This window comes from Thermochaetoides thermophila (assembly GCF_000221225.1).
Source record: "Thermochaetoides thermophila DSM 1495 unplaced genomic scaffold scf7180000011816, whole genome shotgun sequence".
Classification (NCBI taxonomy): Eukaryota; Fungi; Ascomycota; class Sordariomycetes; order Sordariales; family Chaetomiaceae; genus Thermochaetoides; species Thermochaetoides thermophila.
Window position 1 is genome coordinate 4,877,470 of NW_006383032.1, and position 18,052 is coordinate 4,895,521.

Sequence of the window (18,052 nt, forward strand, 5' to 3'; positions counted from 1 at the left end):
ACATAAAGCTTGCTACACCCGTTGTAAATGTCACCGGTCATGCTGTCGAAGTAGCGAAGGAACTGTTCAAACTTCAGCCCAGGCGCCTTTCTTGCCATACATGATCCCGTACGTCGGTCGTTGACTGTAACATCAACCAAAGAGCAAACCACATATCTCGGGCTTTCAATAATCAAATCTGTGGTATCTTACATGTTCTTATAAGAAATTATAATGGCCGACTCAAACCTCAGTCATTTTTTGGCAAACCAAGACATAATGCTTCCCTGCCCCCCTTTTCCTCCTTTCTTTGGCTTGGTCGCCTGTGTAGCGGGCGCCAAGCTCGTCGCCTTGGGCTTCGAGGGCGGAGGCGGTTCATCCTCTGAGAAAGATTCCCAGGCAGGTTCCGTCACCGTAACTTTGATGGTAAGTTAGTCCGCTATTCTCACATGGTGCCATCGGAGGAATTTACCTAGATAGCCCTGCTCATCCATTATCTGCTTCTTCCGCAAAACCTTCCTCTTACCACGTCGCCGGCCATTGGTAGTTGCAGTAATGATCTCAGCTGGTTCCTCTTTGACTGGCTCTGGGGCTTTTGGTTCCTCCGCCATGGGTTCTTCCTCTGCAGGAAGTTGCTCATGTTCAGACTCCTCCTCCTCCTCCTCCTCCTCCTCCTCCTCCTCCTTCTTCTTCTTCTTCTCTTCCTCATCATCCGATTCCATCATCCGCCGCAGTTCTTCCTCTCTTTGCTTCTTTGTTTTCATTGCGGAGGATCGGCTTGGCTTCGGCTGGGGCATGTCCTCATCATCCTCTCCATCGTCAGACAGCGGCTGCGGGATCGATTCCTCCACACTAGCTGGTGTAGCAGACCTCAATGCGGGTGTCTGTTTCTTCGCTTTCGATACCGCTGCCGCCTTGGAAAACGCCTGCATGATACCACCGGAGCTTGCAGCGCTCTTGGGGGCCGAGGAGCCCTTCTTAGCTGGAGCTGATAAAGTTGCCTTCTCAGCCGTCTCTTCAACGGTTTGGCTAGCCTTCGGCGCTTCTTTGACTTGGGAAGTGCTTGGGGCAGTTGGTGGCTTGGGAAAGATCGATTTCGCCTGCGACTTCACAGTCGCGGCAGCGGCAGCAGCTCTAAGCCCAGCGCCTTGCTGTTCTCTGCGGCGTGCTCGGGGGTTGATGATGGCTCTGAGCTGGGTAACATCTCCTTTACTCTCCAAGTTAAGTGTTGCATTAGCTGCATCAGCAAGTAATGCCACGTCCTTAAGTATGACAGGTTAGTTTGGTACCGTTAGGACAATACCACAAGGTTGAGAATTGTACCTTATTTGGATGGGGACCAATGCTATACACATGAATAGAAAAAACCTCGTCATAGTCCGCGAGGGCATCTGAGGAACAGTTAGCTAAGCCCTTAGAAATGCGGAGCTAAAGACTGACCACTAAGACGGTCCTCAGGAATCAAGGAGAGGCTGTACGCAGGGACAGCTTCAGAAATAGATTCGGCTTCCGGTGGGGAGCTAGTCATTTCAATGTCACCATCACCATTCTTTAGGGCTGATGGCTGTTCGGCATCGGCCTTCTTTCTCCCGTACACCAGGTAGGTGGCATGCACAGTGTTGGGGCACTTCGCGTTCTGGCTCCTGTGAAATTCAAAGAGCATCCTGAATGTGGTGTGTCAGACTTGGCAATAGAGAGAGACTGGAGACTAAAGTAATAGACATACTGCTTTGCTGTGTTCACATGGACTCTGAGGGCTCGACTGAGATACCGATAAGTGACCTAAGCAGGTCGTGATTTCATCAGCCACCGCTACGGAATCGGAAGTAATGGCAATTAGGAGCTGGTAGGTACATACCACTTTGTCCTCTGAGAGGACATTTTCTGCTAGATATTTGGTGTAGCAATCCATTGCAGTTCACGATGTTGATACGATGGCGCTGTGGACTACTTCTACATCAAAGTCGGCAGCTGGAAGAGACTGCCACAGTGTGACGCTGCCTGTGAAGTGGGAAAACGCGGTTTCCGCGCCCTCAAAGTTCACGCGAAGTCACGTTTTCACTCACCAATCGGATTGCCTGAGCGAGAGATCTCAGGCATGTGGCTGGACAGAAACCCCCTGTCTGCCACACTCACCCTGAAACTTGGCAGCCCCGTAAGGTGGAAAAAGGGCTTTAGTTGCCCCATCCACGTGGGCTCGGTGGCAGTAATTACGGTATGATACACGTCCGAGAGTGCAATTTTTCCCACACATTACAAGCCAAGCACCTCCTAACCGTAACGATCTACGGCAACCTAGGCGCGCCAGATCGCGAACTTTAACTTGTCCACTCCAATGTTCTCATTCCCAAAGCTACCCTCGAGGGGCGTATTGTCCACAGCCACTTCCACTCATTCCAAGACAACGCCATGATGGTCTTTGGACCTGCTCTTTCGTTATATTAAGCAACAAACCTGACCCTAAGTCCTCGTGCCGCCAAACAGCCGCTGTCTTCCTCTTTCAGGTAACAGGCTGCCCCAGTGGAATCGAATCCACGAAGTCGTAGCCGCCGCCGCATCCGGTCCCTGGGTATCACGGCTCCCTACGCGACCTAGTCGCCATGGCTTCGTCCAAGCGCTTCCGCTTCATGGCAATTGCCGTCATTTTCCATTTTGTGTATATATATTCCATCTTCGATATCTACTTTGTTAGCCCGATTGTGTCGGGCATGCGCCTGTTCCAGGTGGACAGGCCGGCCTCGACTCCCGCGCCCGCAGATCGTCTGGTCCTCTTTGTCGGTAAGTTCTTTTCAACGTCTCTCTTCGCATCACCAGGAGATTTGAATGCTGACCTTCTATCCCATTTGCCCAGGAGATGGATTGCGTGCCGACAAGGCATTCCAACTGCATCCCGAGCCCTACCCCAAATCCGATAAGGACCTCATCCCTCGGTCGCTCGCGCCCTTTCTCCGGTCTAAGATATTAGAAGAAGGAACTTTCGGTGTCTCCCACACGCGCGTGCCAACTGAGTCTCGACCCGGCCACGTAGCCATCATTGCCGGCCTCTACGAAGATGTGTCTGCGGTAACGACCGGGTGGAAGATGAACCCAGTGAACTTTGATAGTGTCTTCAACCGCAGTCGACACACGTGGAGTTGGGGCAGTCCTGATATTCTGCCCATGTTCCAATACGGTGCAGTCCCTGGGAGAGTGGATGCCTATGCCTACGGCGCCGAGATGGAGGACTTTTCGTCTGATGCCACTGCGTTGGATATCTGGGTTTTTGACCACGTCAAGGAGTTCTTTGCCGAGGCACGCAAGAATAAGACACTCAACGACATGCTCCGGCAAGACAAGATTGTCTTCTTCCTTCATCTACTCGGTCTGGACACAACCGGGCACTTCCACCGGCCATACTCCAAGGAGTACCTCCACAACTTGAAGATTGTGGATAAGGGAGTCGAGGAGGTCGTGGCTGTTATCAACGACTTTTACAAAGATGATCGGACCGCTTTTATTTTCACTGCCGACCACGGCATGAGTGATTGGGGAAGCCACGGTGATGGTCATCCTGACAACACTCGAACACCCCTTATCGCCTGGGGCTCAGGAGTGGCCAAGCCAGAGCTATATCCCGGAGAAGTCGCACCAGGCCACGACGAATACTCAGCTGACTGGGACCTTAACCACGTTCGGAGACACGACGTCGCCCAGGCCGACATTGCCGCGCTCATGGCATATTTGATTGGTGTTGAGTTCCCCGCAAACTCAGTGGGCGAGCTGCCTCTCTCCTACATTGCTGCCGACCTCAAGGGCAAAGCTGAGGCGGCCCTTGTCAATGCACAAAGCATCCTCGAACAGTATCGTGTCAAGGAGGAAAAGAAGAAAGCCTCCGAATTGCGGTATCGGCCATACTCTCCCCTCAGTCATGAGGGTCAGGATTCTGCAAGCCGAGTTGCTGCTATTCGCAAGCTTATCGAAGCTGGCAGTTATGAGGAGGCTATCGAAGAATCAGCCGCTCTGATGAAGATCGGCCTCGGCGGCCTGCGGTATCTGCAGACGTACGACTGGCTTTTCCTGCGTGCCCTAATTACGATCGGCTACCTTGGCTGGATCGCATACGCGTTGACCACGGTCATTGACCTGCATGTCTTACATGGGCACCTCCAGCCCTCAAGGACAATGTCAGGAGTTGTCGCTGCTTCGTCTACTCTGGCTGCGCTGTATGCATCATTTGTGATCTCTAAATCGCCACTGACCTACTACGCCTATGCCTTCTTTCCTGTCTTCTTCTGGGAAGAGGTGTATGCGCGGAGGAATAGTCTGGCGGAAGGTCGCAGGCAGTTATTCGGCCAAGTTCAGTCAAGCAGCAAGGCCGCCTCCCTTATATTCAACTCCATTATTTATGTTTGCGTCATTGTGTCTCTAGTAAGCTGCAACAGCAATTTACCCATCCACTACCCAATCAGAGCTAACGGCTAGCAGGCTCTGGGCTATATCCATCGCGAGATCTTAACGGTTCTCTTCGTCCTTGCGTCTTTCTGGCCCCTGTCATACGGCATATCATTCTTACAGCAACATGTTGCCTTGTCAATGACATGGTTCCTGTCATGCCTTGCTATGAGTACCTTTACTCTTCTCCCAGCGAACAAGACTGAAAATATCAACTTGATGTGAGCAAATCCACCTATTTGTCATGTATAGCTCTCGCTAATTGAATTGGCCTACAGCGTCATTGGGGGGTCTCTCATGGTCCTTGCTGGCGTGCTCTATCTTCTCCTAGAGGACTTCGTGTTGGCTGATTTCACTTGGTCCGCAAAGCCCTCCACGCTGAAGAACCTTTATGCGCGGACACTTGTAGGCATACAAACAGGCTTAATTCTTCTTGCCACGATTGTTACCCGGTCCAGTGCCCTATCCCTGCAGGCTAAACAGGGTCTTCCCCGTGGCAACCAAATCGTGGGCTGGGCCGTTTTGGGTAAGTGTTGAGTGGCGCGAATGAAGCCTTGTGAGAACTAACAACGCTGCTACAGGTTTGTCGTTTTTGATGCCGCTTGCCTACCGTGTGCATCCCAACAACCACTATATGCACAGGATTTTGGTCCTCTTTCTGACTTGCGCACCCACCTTTGTCATCCTTACTATCTCATACGAAGGGCTCTTTTATCTCTCCTTCTCGGCTATCCTTGTCAGCTGGGTGCGACTCGAGCATGCCGTCTACATATTCGTCTCATCTCAGGCTTCAACAGCATCAGGACCAGGACCAGCGAACGGTGTGATGAAGGTGACATCCCATAAACATCTTGAGTCCACAAAGCACATTAGCAAGTCTTTCCGCCCACTCACTCTGAACGACGCACGTGTGGCACTCTTCTTCTTTGTCTTGCTGCAGTCAGCTTTCTTCAGCACAGGCAACATCGCCTCAGTCTCGGCCTTTAGCTTGGAGTCGGTTTCGCGGCTGATTCCCATCTTTGATCCCTGGTCACAAGGAGCTATGCTCATCCTTAAGCTACTGATTCCCTTCGCGCTCATCTCGGCCAACCTGGGCATCCTGAACAAGCGTCTCGGCGTGGCACCTTCGGCACTCTTTATGTTGGTCATGGCAGTCAGCGATATTTTGACGTTGTACTTCTTCTGGGTTGTCAAAGACGAAGGGTCATGGCTCGAGATCGGATCAACGATTAGCCACTTTGTCATTGCCAGTGGGTTGGGCATTTTTGTCTCGATGCTGGAGGGCGTTAGCGCGGTCTTCATTTCTGGTGTTGATGTTGGAGAGGATGCGATCAAGGCTGCCCCAAACGGGGCAGCTGAGCATTCTCCTCCTGATGTATTCGTGGATGACGTTAAAGGTAACGGAGGTGTTGGAGGTAAGTGAGAAGATGATGATGTACATATAACTATGAATAGATTTGTAATAATTGCTCTGAACATAACTTATACGGGGGAGGAGAGTTGGCAGGTTGATCAAAAAGAGAAATGACATAGCACCAGGACTGTTTTCATGATGAGTGGAGTCTGTTACATGATCCTACAGAATCCTACATTGGCCTATGTAGAAGTGAACAATTGAGCTCCTTTGCGGCATTTAGCTTGGAGACGAGGACGTCTACCTGGGAACCGTCAATCACATGCTCAGCTTGGTCTACCGCCAGATTCTGTAGGCGTGGCATCCTGGGTTTTTAGCGATGACAGCATAAAGGAGTCTACATGCCTAGCTTCCGTCTCGGCAAGTTTCCGATCAGTTTGAGGTGACATCCCCCAGAGAAATCGGGGCAGTTAGTCCAGCTCCCTACTCATCCTTTTTCTAGGTGCCCAAGTGCTCTGCCACCCCCGCGCTCCCCACCCTCACCCCAGACCGGGGCTGTATTTTTTCTTGCAGAGAGGCAAAATACAGTAGGTTTCTTCACATGTGATTGTCGTGTTACGACGTCAGCCTTGTGTTGTCTACAGCTACCTTAGGTGGGAGGGCAAAAAATCGCCTAGTCAGCATTTGAGAGCACATCGACTTGTATTGTTTTGAATGGCCTTGACTGCTTCGAACTATGGCATGATCTACATGCCAACGGTGATTTAATTATTTCGAAAATTATTTAATTCCAGTTTCTGAGGCCATGACCGGTTAACAATCTGGAGAATTAGGGAACATGGCGTTGGATCTTAATCTCCGATGAACAGGCGACCGGCCGATGGACAGAGAAGCACGGAATGCTGAACTACCTACCAGGCATGGTGTATGAATGCATGAGCAGCACCCATACTTGCCTACCGATCTATGGACAGCTGACAGGATGGTACCATGCAACCAACCCGTGGGATAGTAGGTCAAGATGAGACTGACTTCCCTCGCGGGCCGACTTCCTAATTTACTCACCTTGGTGAACCCAAAATATCGATTTTCCGCATGGGGTCATGGGCATGCTAAACGTATGTCCATGGCACGCTACTGTAGACATTGCTTTCCACGCACTAGGATATCAGGAACAGATACCCATGGCTGACTTAGGGTAGGTCTTTTGCTTGGTCTGCCAATGGCCGCTGGAAGAACCTAAACTAGTTCGATCTGTCACGGGCAGCTTTCGAGGGTTGACAGATTTGATTGATGCTCACATGCTTGCTGGCCGCAAGAATTACCCATTCCGCAATCCATATGCGGAAGAGGGTAGATTGTGTACGGCCTTCTGGTGCAGCTATTAGTTGCTGAAAAAAGCAAACGGGAAAAAGGAGATGCATGAGCCATCATCGGCCACACCTACATGGTTGCACCTGCACACGACTGGAAGCATCATGATTGACTTTATCGACACCAAGGGCGTCCTGAATGATGAATCCCCCAGCATACTACGACATACCTACCTTACCTACGGATTACCACACTGTCTGACCTACCTAAGATCTATGAGATACCTATCAAATAAGCGGTCAGAGACTGTGCTGCACGGTTAGAAACAAGCACGAATGACATGGCACCAGGTGCTAAGTCAGGAGTCAAACTAAGATGCAGAGAAAAGACTCGCATCGATCGTTCGCGCTGTGGGTTCCTGGGGCATCTCATCTCATTCTACAAGTACGGGGTAGGTATTAAGGTATTTGCGTGATGCCAACTTCGAGGTGGCGGTTTGCTAGCCTGCTAGGTAGACGTTCTCCGTACCCTGTCAGCATCCAGGGCTGACCCAGCCTACTGCTCGGTGATGAGGATTGGCCTGCTGGCTGCCAAAAACAAGGACCTTGGCAGTTGCCAAACATACAGTCCCGTACGAATCTTGGGCAGCCAAGCATTCCCCGGATTCGTGGTGTCGGCCGCAGCTTCCTCATCGGGTGGTGGCTCCTCCCGCCGAGAAATCTCGGTTGGCGCAGCTCCACCGCTAGCCCACCGACTGGCTGGTGCGTTATTCCCCACAGCTGCCAGCGTAGCCACACGCCAGCACTCCACGACCAGCCGTGCCAGGCCACGCCAGCTGAAGGCGGGCGCAGTGCGGGGATCTGGCACTGGCAAAGGTGGGCTTCACATGTCTGCGGGGTCACGCTCGCCACGCCATGCAATGTGCGACTGTGCCCCGTGCCACGGGCGTTCGCTGCCGTACCGGGTCATCGTTACGCCCCTTGTAATTTTTGACCCTGTCGCGTATTCGCCCGTCCCTGTCGTCCCTATCTATGGAATGCAGAATTTCCTCGCGTCACACGGCGCAAATGACTAGAAGAGCAGTGCTTTCGAGGATCAGCCGACACTTTCCTGGTGTACCCTCAATTGGTCTGGGCTAAGCGTCTAGCTGCAGTTCGTCCTCCTGACCTCAGCGATATGGGGCTCGGGCCAAGAAAATAAGCGTTTGAACGGATCTTTGAACCTGAGCCGAGCGCGCGCTGTTCGCTGCGCTAGACTGACAGAGAGAGACCCAAAGAGGCCCAGAGTTGCCCCGTAAACACCAGCCAAATCTGGGGTTGCGCAGCTTAGAGATTGCCGCCTGGTGGGCACCCCCTCAAGAGAGTCAACAAGGACTCGAGGCCGATGTCCTGTCAATCCACCGACTCGCGCTACTGTATGAAACCGTTCTCGCGTGCCCCGGTGGAACAGCCGACCCCGACCCGACCGTCGCTTTCTCTTCCCCCTCCGCAGCCCGCACCGAGTTCACGGCCAGGCCTCCAGCAGACTCCCAGACCTCGAGTTGAGACGAAAAAAAGACCCCAACGGCCCGGCGTGCTCTAATTCTTCCGCAGTGCCCGCACTATCCTTACAACTCCCATCTGGCATCCCATGATTACGCTTCTTTAGCTCGTCTCGACTGTCCGCACAGTTCTACAATCTGCCCACAGTGAGCATTAACAGCATCACAGCTGCCTGTCCATCTCGAGCCCGCCTATCAGCACAACGGAGCCCGGGACGAGCAGTTATTTGCTTGGTTCTAGTTAGAAGAAGAGGGCCGGGAAGCTCGGTGGTTGGGACGACCTGCCCAGAGCAGCCCGCTTCGACCCGATCCGTCTTGATCCTCGGCAACGGCACATAATCCGTATTCGCAGTTCTACTTTGTTCCCAACGCCGCTTCCTTCTGAAAAAGCAGCCGCAGGCCGCAGCACGCCCTTCTAGCTAGCAACCTCCGAGTCCCCTCGTCGCTTGTCTGTCCGAATCCGCCCAGATGGAAGTCGAGTCAGCGGCCACCGTCGATCCTGCCCCGCGGAAGCAGTCGTCGTCGGCTTCGCCGGCGCAATCTCAGACAACGCGTCCGTCGCCGTCGGCAGGATCGACAACCACAACTACGACGACGACCACGGGCCACGTGAGTTTCAGGAGGTGGGTACCAGCCAATTGGCGCCATCCCCGGCCTTGTGGTGTTGCCGGGGAGATGCAGCAAGCAGGAGGATTCGCTGACCTGGGATGATCTCCGGACAAAAAGACAACGAGCCTCAAGAGCATGCGAGGTAAGTCGACAACGGCCCCAAAATTATACCCAGCTGGCTGGATGTCTCCGCGGTTGGGGTTTGGTGGGTTGGATGGAACCCCTCCGAGGTTCTTAAGGCCGTGTCGCGTCCGTCTCGCCTATCTTGCCTCGGCTCATCCGCCATGCCGGTAGCTGTCCGTATTCCGTATCTGTGATACCGTGAGCTAACCAGACATTGTTTCCACGGTCTAGACATGCCATGCCCGCAAAGTAGGAGCTTTCCCCAGTCCGCGTGTAAGCGCACAGTCGAATCCACAGAAAAGGCTGTGTGGACTGTGCCCGCGCTTACAACCGATCCCTAGTTGATCTTCTGGAATCTTGACACACATATACTCACACCAACCGTTGCAGGTTCGCTGCGATGCCGCCAGTTTGGGTGTCCCATGCACAAATTGCGTTGCTTTCCAAATCGAATGCCGCATTCCGACGCCAAAGCGCAAGAAGGCCCAAAACGCCGTACTGCTGTCCAAGGATTCGGACAGGTACACCACGTCGTATACCCCCCTTCCCCCCTCTCCCCTTACCTCCCGAATGCTCTCTCTCCCGTCTTTCATATCCTCATACAACTGCCCCCTCTTTCACTAATATAGCCCACGATCATGCAACCCCAGTCTTACTCCTGTCCTTGCGATCTTCCCACTAACACCATGGCAGCGAACGAGGAGATCTTGAGTCTCGCTCCCCTCGCCCTCCCGGCACCGGTGCGTTCCCTAGTGGTACGCGCCCTCCTGCTGTGTATCATACCCACGAGGGCACCCCCTCAAGCGCCCAAACGGCCCATGAACAGCAAAAAAAGGAAGAATTTGAAAACGCAACTTTGGCAAATTACATGGACGTTGTCATGAAGCCCAAGTTCACGAGAGCACCCATCACGGAAGCAGGAAGGGTTGCCTACCTGGGCGAATCCTCCAACCTCACACTTTTGGTCCATGACCGCCAAAGCTCCTCAGATGTTGTGCATTACCCTCTGCCCGAGAGCATGAGAGGAACGAAGTCGCGGTTAGCCGAGCTGGACAGCATCGAGATTGACATCCTTCATCAGAGAGGCGCTTTTTTGCTTCCACCACGAGCTCTCTGCGATGAGCTGATCGACGCCTATTTCAAATGGGTTCATCCAATCGTCCCCGTCATTAACAAGACCAAGTTCATGCGCAGGTATAGGGATCCCAAGAACCCGCCATCATTGTTGCTGCTCCAGGCAATGTTGCTGGCCGGCTCGCGCGTGTGCACAAATCCCCAGCTGATGGACGCGAATGGCTCATCGGCACCAGCGGCCCTTACTTTCTACAAGAGAGCCAAGGCCTTGTACGATGCCAACTATGAAGATGATCGCGTGACGATTGTGCAGTCTCTGCTGCTCATGGGCTGGTATTGGGAAGGCCCTGAGGACGTTACCAAGAATGTCTTCTACTGGACCCGGGTCGCCACAATCGTCGCTCAGGGCTCCGGCATGCATCGTAGTGTGGAGGGTTCGCAGCTAAGCAAGTCAGACAAAAGACTGTGGAAGCGCATTTGGTGGACGCTCTTCACACGAGATCGCTCCGTGGCGGTTGCCCTGGGCCGGCCGTGCCATATCAATCTGGACGACTCTGACGTGGAAATGTTGACGGAGGATGATTTCATCGAGGAAGATGGCGATGAGCCTGGAGAGTATCCTCCAGATCCGGTACACGTGCAGTTCTTCCTTCAGTACGTTAAGCTCTGTGAGATCATGGGTATCGTCCTCGCACAGCAGTATTCTGTCGCGAATAAGGGGCGTCGGACGAATGCCATCGACCTTACGCACAGCGATATGGCCCTGGCCGACTGGCTACAACACTGCCCCAAGATTGTGTACTGGGAAATGCCGAGACATCATTTCTGGTCTGCTTTATTACATCTCAACTACTACACGACGCTCTGCTTGCTTCACCGCGCCCACATGCCCCCAACTCACTCGAACCGAATCCCTGAGGAGCATGTCTATCCCTCCCGGAATATTGCGTTCCAAGCAGCCGCAATGATTACGTCGATCATCGAGAATCTGTCTGCTCATGGCGAATTGCGGTACTGTCCCGCTTTCGTCGTGTATAGCTTATTCTCGGCTCTCATTATGCACGTATATCAAATGCGGTCACCCATTCCCACAATTCAGCAAGTTACCCAAGATAGGATACGGACCTGCATGACCGCGCTCAAAGATGTCTCCAAGGTTTGGCTGGTTGGAAAGATGGTTCACACGCTCTTCGAGGCAATCCTGGGTAACAAAGTGCTCGAAGAAAGACTTCAGAAAGCGTCAGTTAAGAGACACCGCAGGTCGCAACATAGTATGTCCCAACTCGAGCATCAGCATCAGCATCAGCATCAGCAGCAACAGCAACAACAGCAGCAGCAGCAGCGTTTTGCACAAGACCAGAAGCGCAAATTTGACGAGATGTCTCTAGACTTTACTGTCACCACCCCGCAACCGCCGGAGTCATACGAACGTTCTCGCCCCCAGACACCAAGCCTGCCGTCCAAGCCTGAGCCAGGAACTAACCCGATGCCGCCCCCAGCTAATGTGTCTCCTCACACACGCAATGGAGGGGATGCCTTTATGGGAGGCAGCGCATCCCGTCCTCACACCCGCCCTGCAACCCCCTTTAACCCATCTTTCTCTGTTCCGGCGACTCCTCCCGATCTCTACCTTGTCACAAGAAACTCGCCTAACCTGTCGCAGTCCATGTGGGAGAACTTTCAGCCTGACCAGCTGTTTCCAGAGAACGCTAATCTCCCGCTTTTTGGTCAATTTTCACCCCCACCTCCTCATCAAGGAGGGCTAGACGCGCATATGATGGGACAGATGGGACAGCAGGGTAGTGGTGACAGCCAGCAACAGCAGAACTCATTTGGGTTCCAGGGGCAAGGACAGCAGCAGGGCAGTGGCAATGGTAATTCAGGCAATGGCAATGTCTGGCACAGTGGGTATGATACGACAATGGTGGACGGGCAGAGCCCAAGTGATAGCTGGAGTACAAGCTCGGCGCATGGGCAACCAGTGCCGAGTACGCTCAACGTAGAGGACTGGTATGTTTTCTTCTCCCTTCTCGCTCAGCTAAAGGCGACAACTGCTAACTCTGGTTCTAGGTTCCAATTCTTTGGAATACAGGGTGACCCATCTAATCCTACCATGCCTATGGACGGCTTGCAGATAAGCTGAGATGCGATTCATGGAGGAATAAACTGAGCCCTAATCAGGAAGGAAAGGGTGTGCGTTGGAAAGGGGTTGGTTGCTTTTGGTTAGGTATGTCAGGTGTTGGTAATGGTATCTAATAGGGTCTTAAAAATATCGCTATCGCTCATCTCTTGATCATTGTGCGGGGTACTGTCATATTGAAGGATCTAGTGCTCTCCCTATCAGTAGTCACCAGCTGGTTTTTATGACATACGTTTTCTCCCGCGTTTCCTCTTAAGTCCTTAAAGTTAGTATGATGCTCTCTGACAGGTCCAGACTGTTGCCACAACTCTGTTTGGGTAATGGTTGCTGTTGGCGACTTACCAGATCGCCGCCCTTCTCTTCGAGTTGGACAACAACATACCTACACAAAGGCGATGGGACTACGAGGAGAAGACTTAGTAGACTCCGTGAGGAGCGCCACTGGAAACAGCTTTGAAGACGAGAATGAAACAGAGCAGTGCGAGTGGAAAACTAGGTATCTAGCTCCTGAGAAGCCCAATGAAGGCGTTTGGGTACACTCCGAAGACAAAAAGTATATCCATGCCTACTCTTCAGCCCTTGGGGTCCAGATACATTTATGACATATAAAATAAGAAATTAAGGTATTGCTAGGGATGCAAATAGCCCTATTCCACATGCTCGTGGACAAGTGGGGTCATCATTTATGTCCAAGGCGATGCACGGTGTCTAGGTAGATACCTAGGTATCTTAGTAGGTAGGTAGGTAGGTGGGTTAGTTACACCGCTTAGGAAAGAAACTAAATGTAATTACGTCACAATGGGGACAGCCCCCGCCTTTCCTTACGCGGTGGTGAGGGGCACACAGAAGGCTGCCCCAGGCTTGAAAGGACAATGAAACACCCCACCTTCCTCTGCTCTCCCCGGAGATGTGGCGGGATTTCCTCCATGCCATCGATGAGCTGCGCTACCGTTGGTGTGCTCTGCCTGCCTGTGGCTTGCTCGACCTTACTGCTTCCTCCAGCCACTGCTTGCTGGGCATCGGCGATCGGAACCTGATTGGTGACTTTGAAGTCTCACTTCTTACCTGACGCTGAAAGCAGAGGCAGCTCGGCTTGGCAACTTTGAGTTGAGCAGCGGTCGGTTCCTTTACCGACGATAACAAATGCGCATACGAATTACTGCCCGTGTATTCAGACCGTGGGTTCTGCTGTTTGCATCTATTTGCTCCCCGCTTTTAGGTTCCTCTAACACACTTGGGCTGGACACGCAGTTAGATCAAAGTTGCATCCTCTGGTGGCTTAGTCCCTTTTCCCAGGTTCAAGTCCCGAAAGGCTGAGGTTCCAGGTTGACGTAAACCCGAAACTGTAATCCGTAGCCTTTGGAACCCCGGCGGCAGTGACAAGCTTAGAACCCCGCCTAACGCGCGCGACCTGTTTGAAACCGTCCTGGACCTCGCCTAACCGCCGAGACTCTGCTCACCTCATCATTGTCATCATCATTATTCTGCACATTGATCTTGAACCGCGTGGTCGCGACTGCTTGCTCAACTGCCCAACCTAACACCTACTCTTCACTCTGACCATCTAACTCCTTGCGGCACATCCATAGTTGCCTGGGCGACAGCAGCAGCACGACATTCGGCTCTGCTTTATCTGCCCAGCCGCCCACTGCCCGCCGCCCAAGATGACAGGCACGCAATCGCCCATGATTTCGGTGCCTCTCAAGGCTACCAACGAGATTGACTGGATCACTCCGTTAAAGACCTACATCCGAGACACCTATGGCGACGACCCCGAGCGCTATTCTGAAGAGTGCGCCACCCTCAACCGGCTGAGGCAGGATATGAGGGGCGCCGGGAAGGATAGCACTGCCGGGAGGGATCTTCTATACCGTTACTATGCCCAGCTCGAATTCTTAGATCTTCGCTTCCCCATCGACGAACAACATATCCGGGTTTCATTTACTTGGTAAATACATCCATGCCTCGTCGCAACGGGGTGCCCCTCCCGTGGCTAGAAGTCAATGTACCGCAGCCCTCTCTAACTCTCTCTCGCTCTCTCTTTCGTAGGTATGATGCCTTCACGCATAAGGGGACGTCGCAGTATTCTTTGGCTTTCGAGAAGGCATCTATCATCTTCAATATCTCGGCCGTCCTATCATGCCATGCCGCCAACCAGACACGAAGCCACGAGTCTGGGCTGAAGCAAGCCTACCACTCCTTCCAGGCTGCCGCCGGCATGTTCACCTATATAAATGAAAACTTCCTGCATGCCCCTTCCGCCGACTTGAGCAGAGATACCCTGAAGACCCTCATAAATATCATGCTGGCGCAAGCACAAGAGGTGTTTCTGGAAAAGCTTATCACAGACCAGAAGAAGATCGGGCTATTGGCCAAATTGGCGAGCCAGGCTGCTACCCTCTATGGTCAAGCACTCGAGGGCGTGCAAGAGAATGTCACAAAGGCGGTTTTCGAGAAAGTTTGGCTGTTAATGGTCCAGATCAAGTTCAAATTCATGAGCTCGCTTGCCCAGTACTACCAAGCTCTAGCCGACAATGACGCCAATTCACACGGCATGGCCATCGCCCGGCTCCAAGTTGCCGAGAGTCATATTCGTGAAGCCAACAAAATTGCAACCAATTTCCCAAGTTCTGTGCCTCCAAATTCGAATCTCACTGCAGAATGCGGGCCGATCCTCGCAGATATAACCAGGAGACATCTTGTTGCTGTCCAACAAAAGCTCAAGGAACTGACCAGGGAAAACGACCTCATCTATCATGATCCGGTCCCCAGCGAGGCCAGCGTGCCCCCCGTCGCAAAGCTACCTGCTGCAAAACCAATCCCAGTCAGCGAGCTTTATGCAGGCCAGGATATTCAGCGCATTACCGGCCCTGACCTGTTCGCAAAGATTGTGCCGCTGGCAGTAACGGAGTCGGCGAGTTTATACGACGAGGAAAAGGCAAAGCTTGTGAGAGCCGAGACGGAGAGAGTAGAGACAGACAATAGCGAGATGGCTGCTGCTCTGGATTATCTGCGGCTCCCCAATGCTTTAAACATCCTCAAGGGCGGATTTGACCAGGAGGTGCTGCCGGATGAAGATTTCCGCACTTGGTGTGTCGATGTTGCGGATCATGAGGATCCCTCCAAGATCTTTGAGTTTCTTCACGCTGAAAAGCAGGCAATTGTGGCGATCTTAGACCGAAGCACCAAGCAATTGGACACAGAAGAAAGTGTTTGTGAAAAGATGAGATCTAAGTATGACTCTGAGTGGACACAGCAGCCTAGTGCGCCACTTACCACCACGTTGAGAAGCGATATTCGAAACTACCGAGAAGCTTTAGAGGAGGCGGCCCGAAGCGATAGCCAGCTCGCTGCCAAACTTCGGCAAAACGAGAATGAGTTTGCTGAAATGCGCACAGCAGCCCAAACAGGAGAGATCGATGCGCTTTTCCAGCGTGCCGTGAGCAAAGCCCGGAAATCGAGCAATTCGACCAGTCCTGCTACAGAACCAAACTTGCTTGATGCAGACTTCGACGATGGCAGGCCCAGCGTTCTGGACCAAATTGCAAAGGTGGAAGATATCCTCAAGAAACTGAACCTTATCAAGAGAGAAAGGGTACAAGTACTCAAAGACCTTAAGGAAAAGGTGCGTATGACAGCAATACCTAGCGGCATGCCTACTTGGCTGGAGAGGAGAGCTGACATACATAGGCACACAATGATGACATATCACAAATTCTGATACTGAACAAAAAAGCCATCGCCAACTACGAGCAACAATTGTTCCAGCAAGAACTGGAGAAATATCGGCCTTATCAAACCCGTCTCGTGCAGGCAACTCATAAGCAGGCTTCTTTGTTGCGGGAGTTGACTATCACTTTCAATAACCTCCTTCAGGACAAGAGAGTCAGGGCAGAGCAGAGCAGGTATGAATCGTTCCAAAGATCGAGAGCTTTTGCCATCAACAAATACAAGAGAGCGTATCAGGAATTCTTGGATCTGGAAGCAGGTCTCCAGAGCGCGAAGACATGGTATAAGGAGATGAGGGAAACCGTGGAGAGCCTTGAGAAGAATGTTGAGTCGTTTGTGAACAACCGACGAGCAGAAGGGGCTCAGCTCTTGAATAAGATAGAACAGGAGCGTGCAAAGAGCAAAAGCGATCAGGCTGCGTTGGAGCAAGAGCGCCTGAAAGCCTTAATGGAGCGCATGTCATTAGAGCCGCCACCCACCTCTCTGCCAACAACTCGCCCAGTACCCGCTCCTTTGTCATTCTCAAGCACCGGCTATCCCAAGACGACCTATGCAACGCAATACCCGCTACCCAGCTCCCCCCCTCCGACACAAACCACAGTTCCACAGTCCTACCTCCAGCAGCCTCCTTCACAGACGGGGTTTACTTACAATCCCAGCTCCCACGGCCGCATCCCTGGTCCTGCCTCTCCCCCACCAACTCAAACTACCTTCAATATTGGACCTCCTTCCCGAGGACCTGCTTCTCCGCCGCCCACACAGACCACTTTCTCCCAACCTGGCTCTGGAATGTACAGCACGTATGGGAATCCACATTCGCAACCAAGTGTCGGCGGAGGATACACGATCCCGCCAAATTTCGTCCCGCCGCCGCCGCCGCCAGGTCCGCCACCTCTGGGCCCACAGCAAACAATCCATTATGGAAACGAACATTACCCTGCAGACCCGAACTCGACTCTTGGACGCCCAGGGTCAGCGCAGCAACATTTTCAAGGGCAGCAGGATCCATGGGCGGGGTTAAGCGCTTGGAAATGATGTGTCAAGAAGGGGGGAGGGTCGGAATGGAAGGTTCCATAAAAGAGTGGTTAAGTTATTTTGTAGAAGTTGACGGGCTTGAATGAGTGCGAAATTCCGTCGAAACAGTAGTTAGAGACGAGGTGCTCGAGCCTGGGAGAAGAGGAGAGAGTGAGATACACAACAGGCTTGGGAGTCTTGTCATTGGAGGATGCCTGGTATTAATGGTGAGAAGCCAAGTGATGCATCGGTTAGTTAGACCAAGGCTCACCACGTCCGTTATCATGATCATGATGGGGAGCGGATGTGATGGCGAGAATGGATATCAGTGACAACAATGCTTACCTCCCCTAGATCCAATTTAAGCACCGCTGATTTCAAAACTTCGTAAACATCATAGGTATGCCTGCTCCCTCCTTTGCCTCTTCAGTTTGTTTGACACTTTCCGTCGTCAGGATGCCTGAAGTGTCTATCTTTGAAAGCTTGTGGGTATTTGAGTCCTGTCTCGCTTCCTACTTGCCTTACGCACCTACCCAATCGAGGTCACTAGGTAGCATACTCCATTTTGTTTACGGGGGCCGGGGTTTACGGTCATTAGTATAAGAGGTACCTGAGGTAGGGGCGTGTCAACTACGGAAAATACCTACCTACCTGGCGGGAAGCGGCTCCTCCCTCCCCTCTGTGCAGTGCGGGGAAATGTGGGGGTCCGGGAACCTACCTGTAGGAAGGAAACAAGGGAGCGGGA

General features: G+C 52.6%; 4 protein-coding genes across 4 annotated transcripts; 3 read left to right on the forward strand and 1 right to left on the reverse strand.

Moving 5' to 3' along the window:
- Positions 1-233: 233 nt before the first annotated feature.
- On the reverse strand, positions 234-1,642 carry CTHT_0034040 (uncharacterized protein; the record flags this gene model as incomplete). The annotated part of the gene is made up of 4 exons (XM_006693777.1): positions 234-397; positions 452-1,241; positions 1,303-1,370; positions 1,420-1,642. The coding sequence occupies 4 exons, from the start codon at positions 1,640-1,642 to the stop codon at positions 234-236; spliced, it is 1,245 nt and encodes a 414-aa protein (XP_006693840.1).
- A 937-nt stretch (positions 1,643-2,579) lies between these two features.
- On the forward strand, positions 2,580-5,833 carry CTHT_0034050 (uncharacterized protein; the record flags this gene model as incomplete). Its single annotated transcript, XM_006693778.1, has 5 exons — positions 2,580-2,757; positions 2,831-4,291; positions 4,604-4,631; positions 4,689-4,936; positions 4,992-5,833. 5 exons carry the CDS (start codon positions 2,580-2,582, stop codon positions 5,831-5,833), a joined length of 2,757 nt encoding a protein of 918 aa, XP_006693841.1.
- Positions 5,834-9,086: 3,253 nt separating this feature from the next.
- CTHT_0034060 (cutinase transcription factor 1 alpha-like protein) lies at positions 9,087-12,567 on the forward strand (the record flags this gene model as incomplete). Its single annotated transcript, XM_006693779.1, has 5 exons — positions 9,087-9,227; positions 9,582-9,623; positions 9,741-9,871; positions 10,044-12,434; positions 12,495-12,567. 5 exons carry the CDS (start codon positions 9,087-9,089, stop codon positions 12,565-12,567), a joined length of 2,778 nt encoding a protein of 925 aa, XP_006693842.1.
- A 1,661-nt stretch (positions 12,568-14,228) lies between these two features.
- Positions 14,229-17,328, forward strand: CTHT_0034070 (uncharacterized protein; the record flags this gene model as incomplete). The annotated part of the gene is made up of 3 exons (XM_006693780.1): positions 14,229-14,512; positions 14,614-16,193; positions 16,301-17,328. 3 exons carry the CDS (start codon positions 14,229-14,231, stop codon positions 17,326-17,328), a joined length of 2,892 nt encoding a protein of 963 aa, XP_006693843.1.
- Between the last annotated feature and the right edge of the window lie 724 nt (positions 17,329-18,052).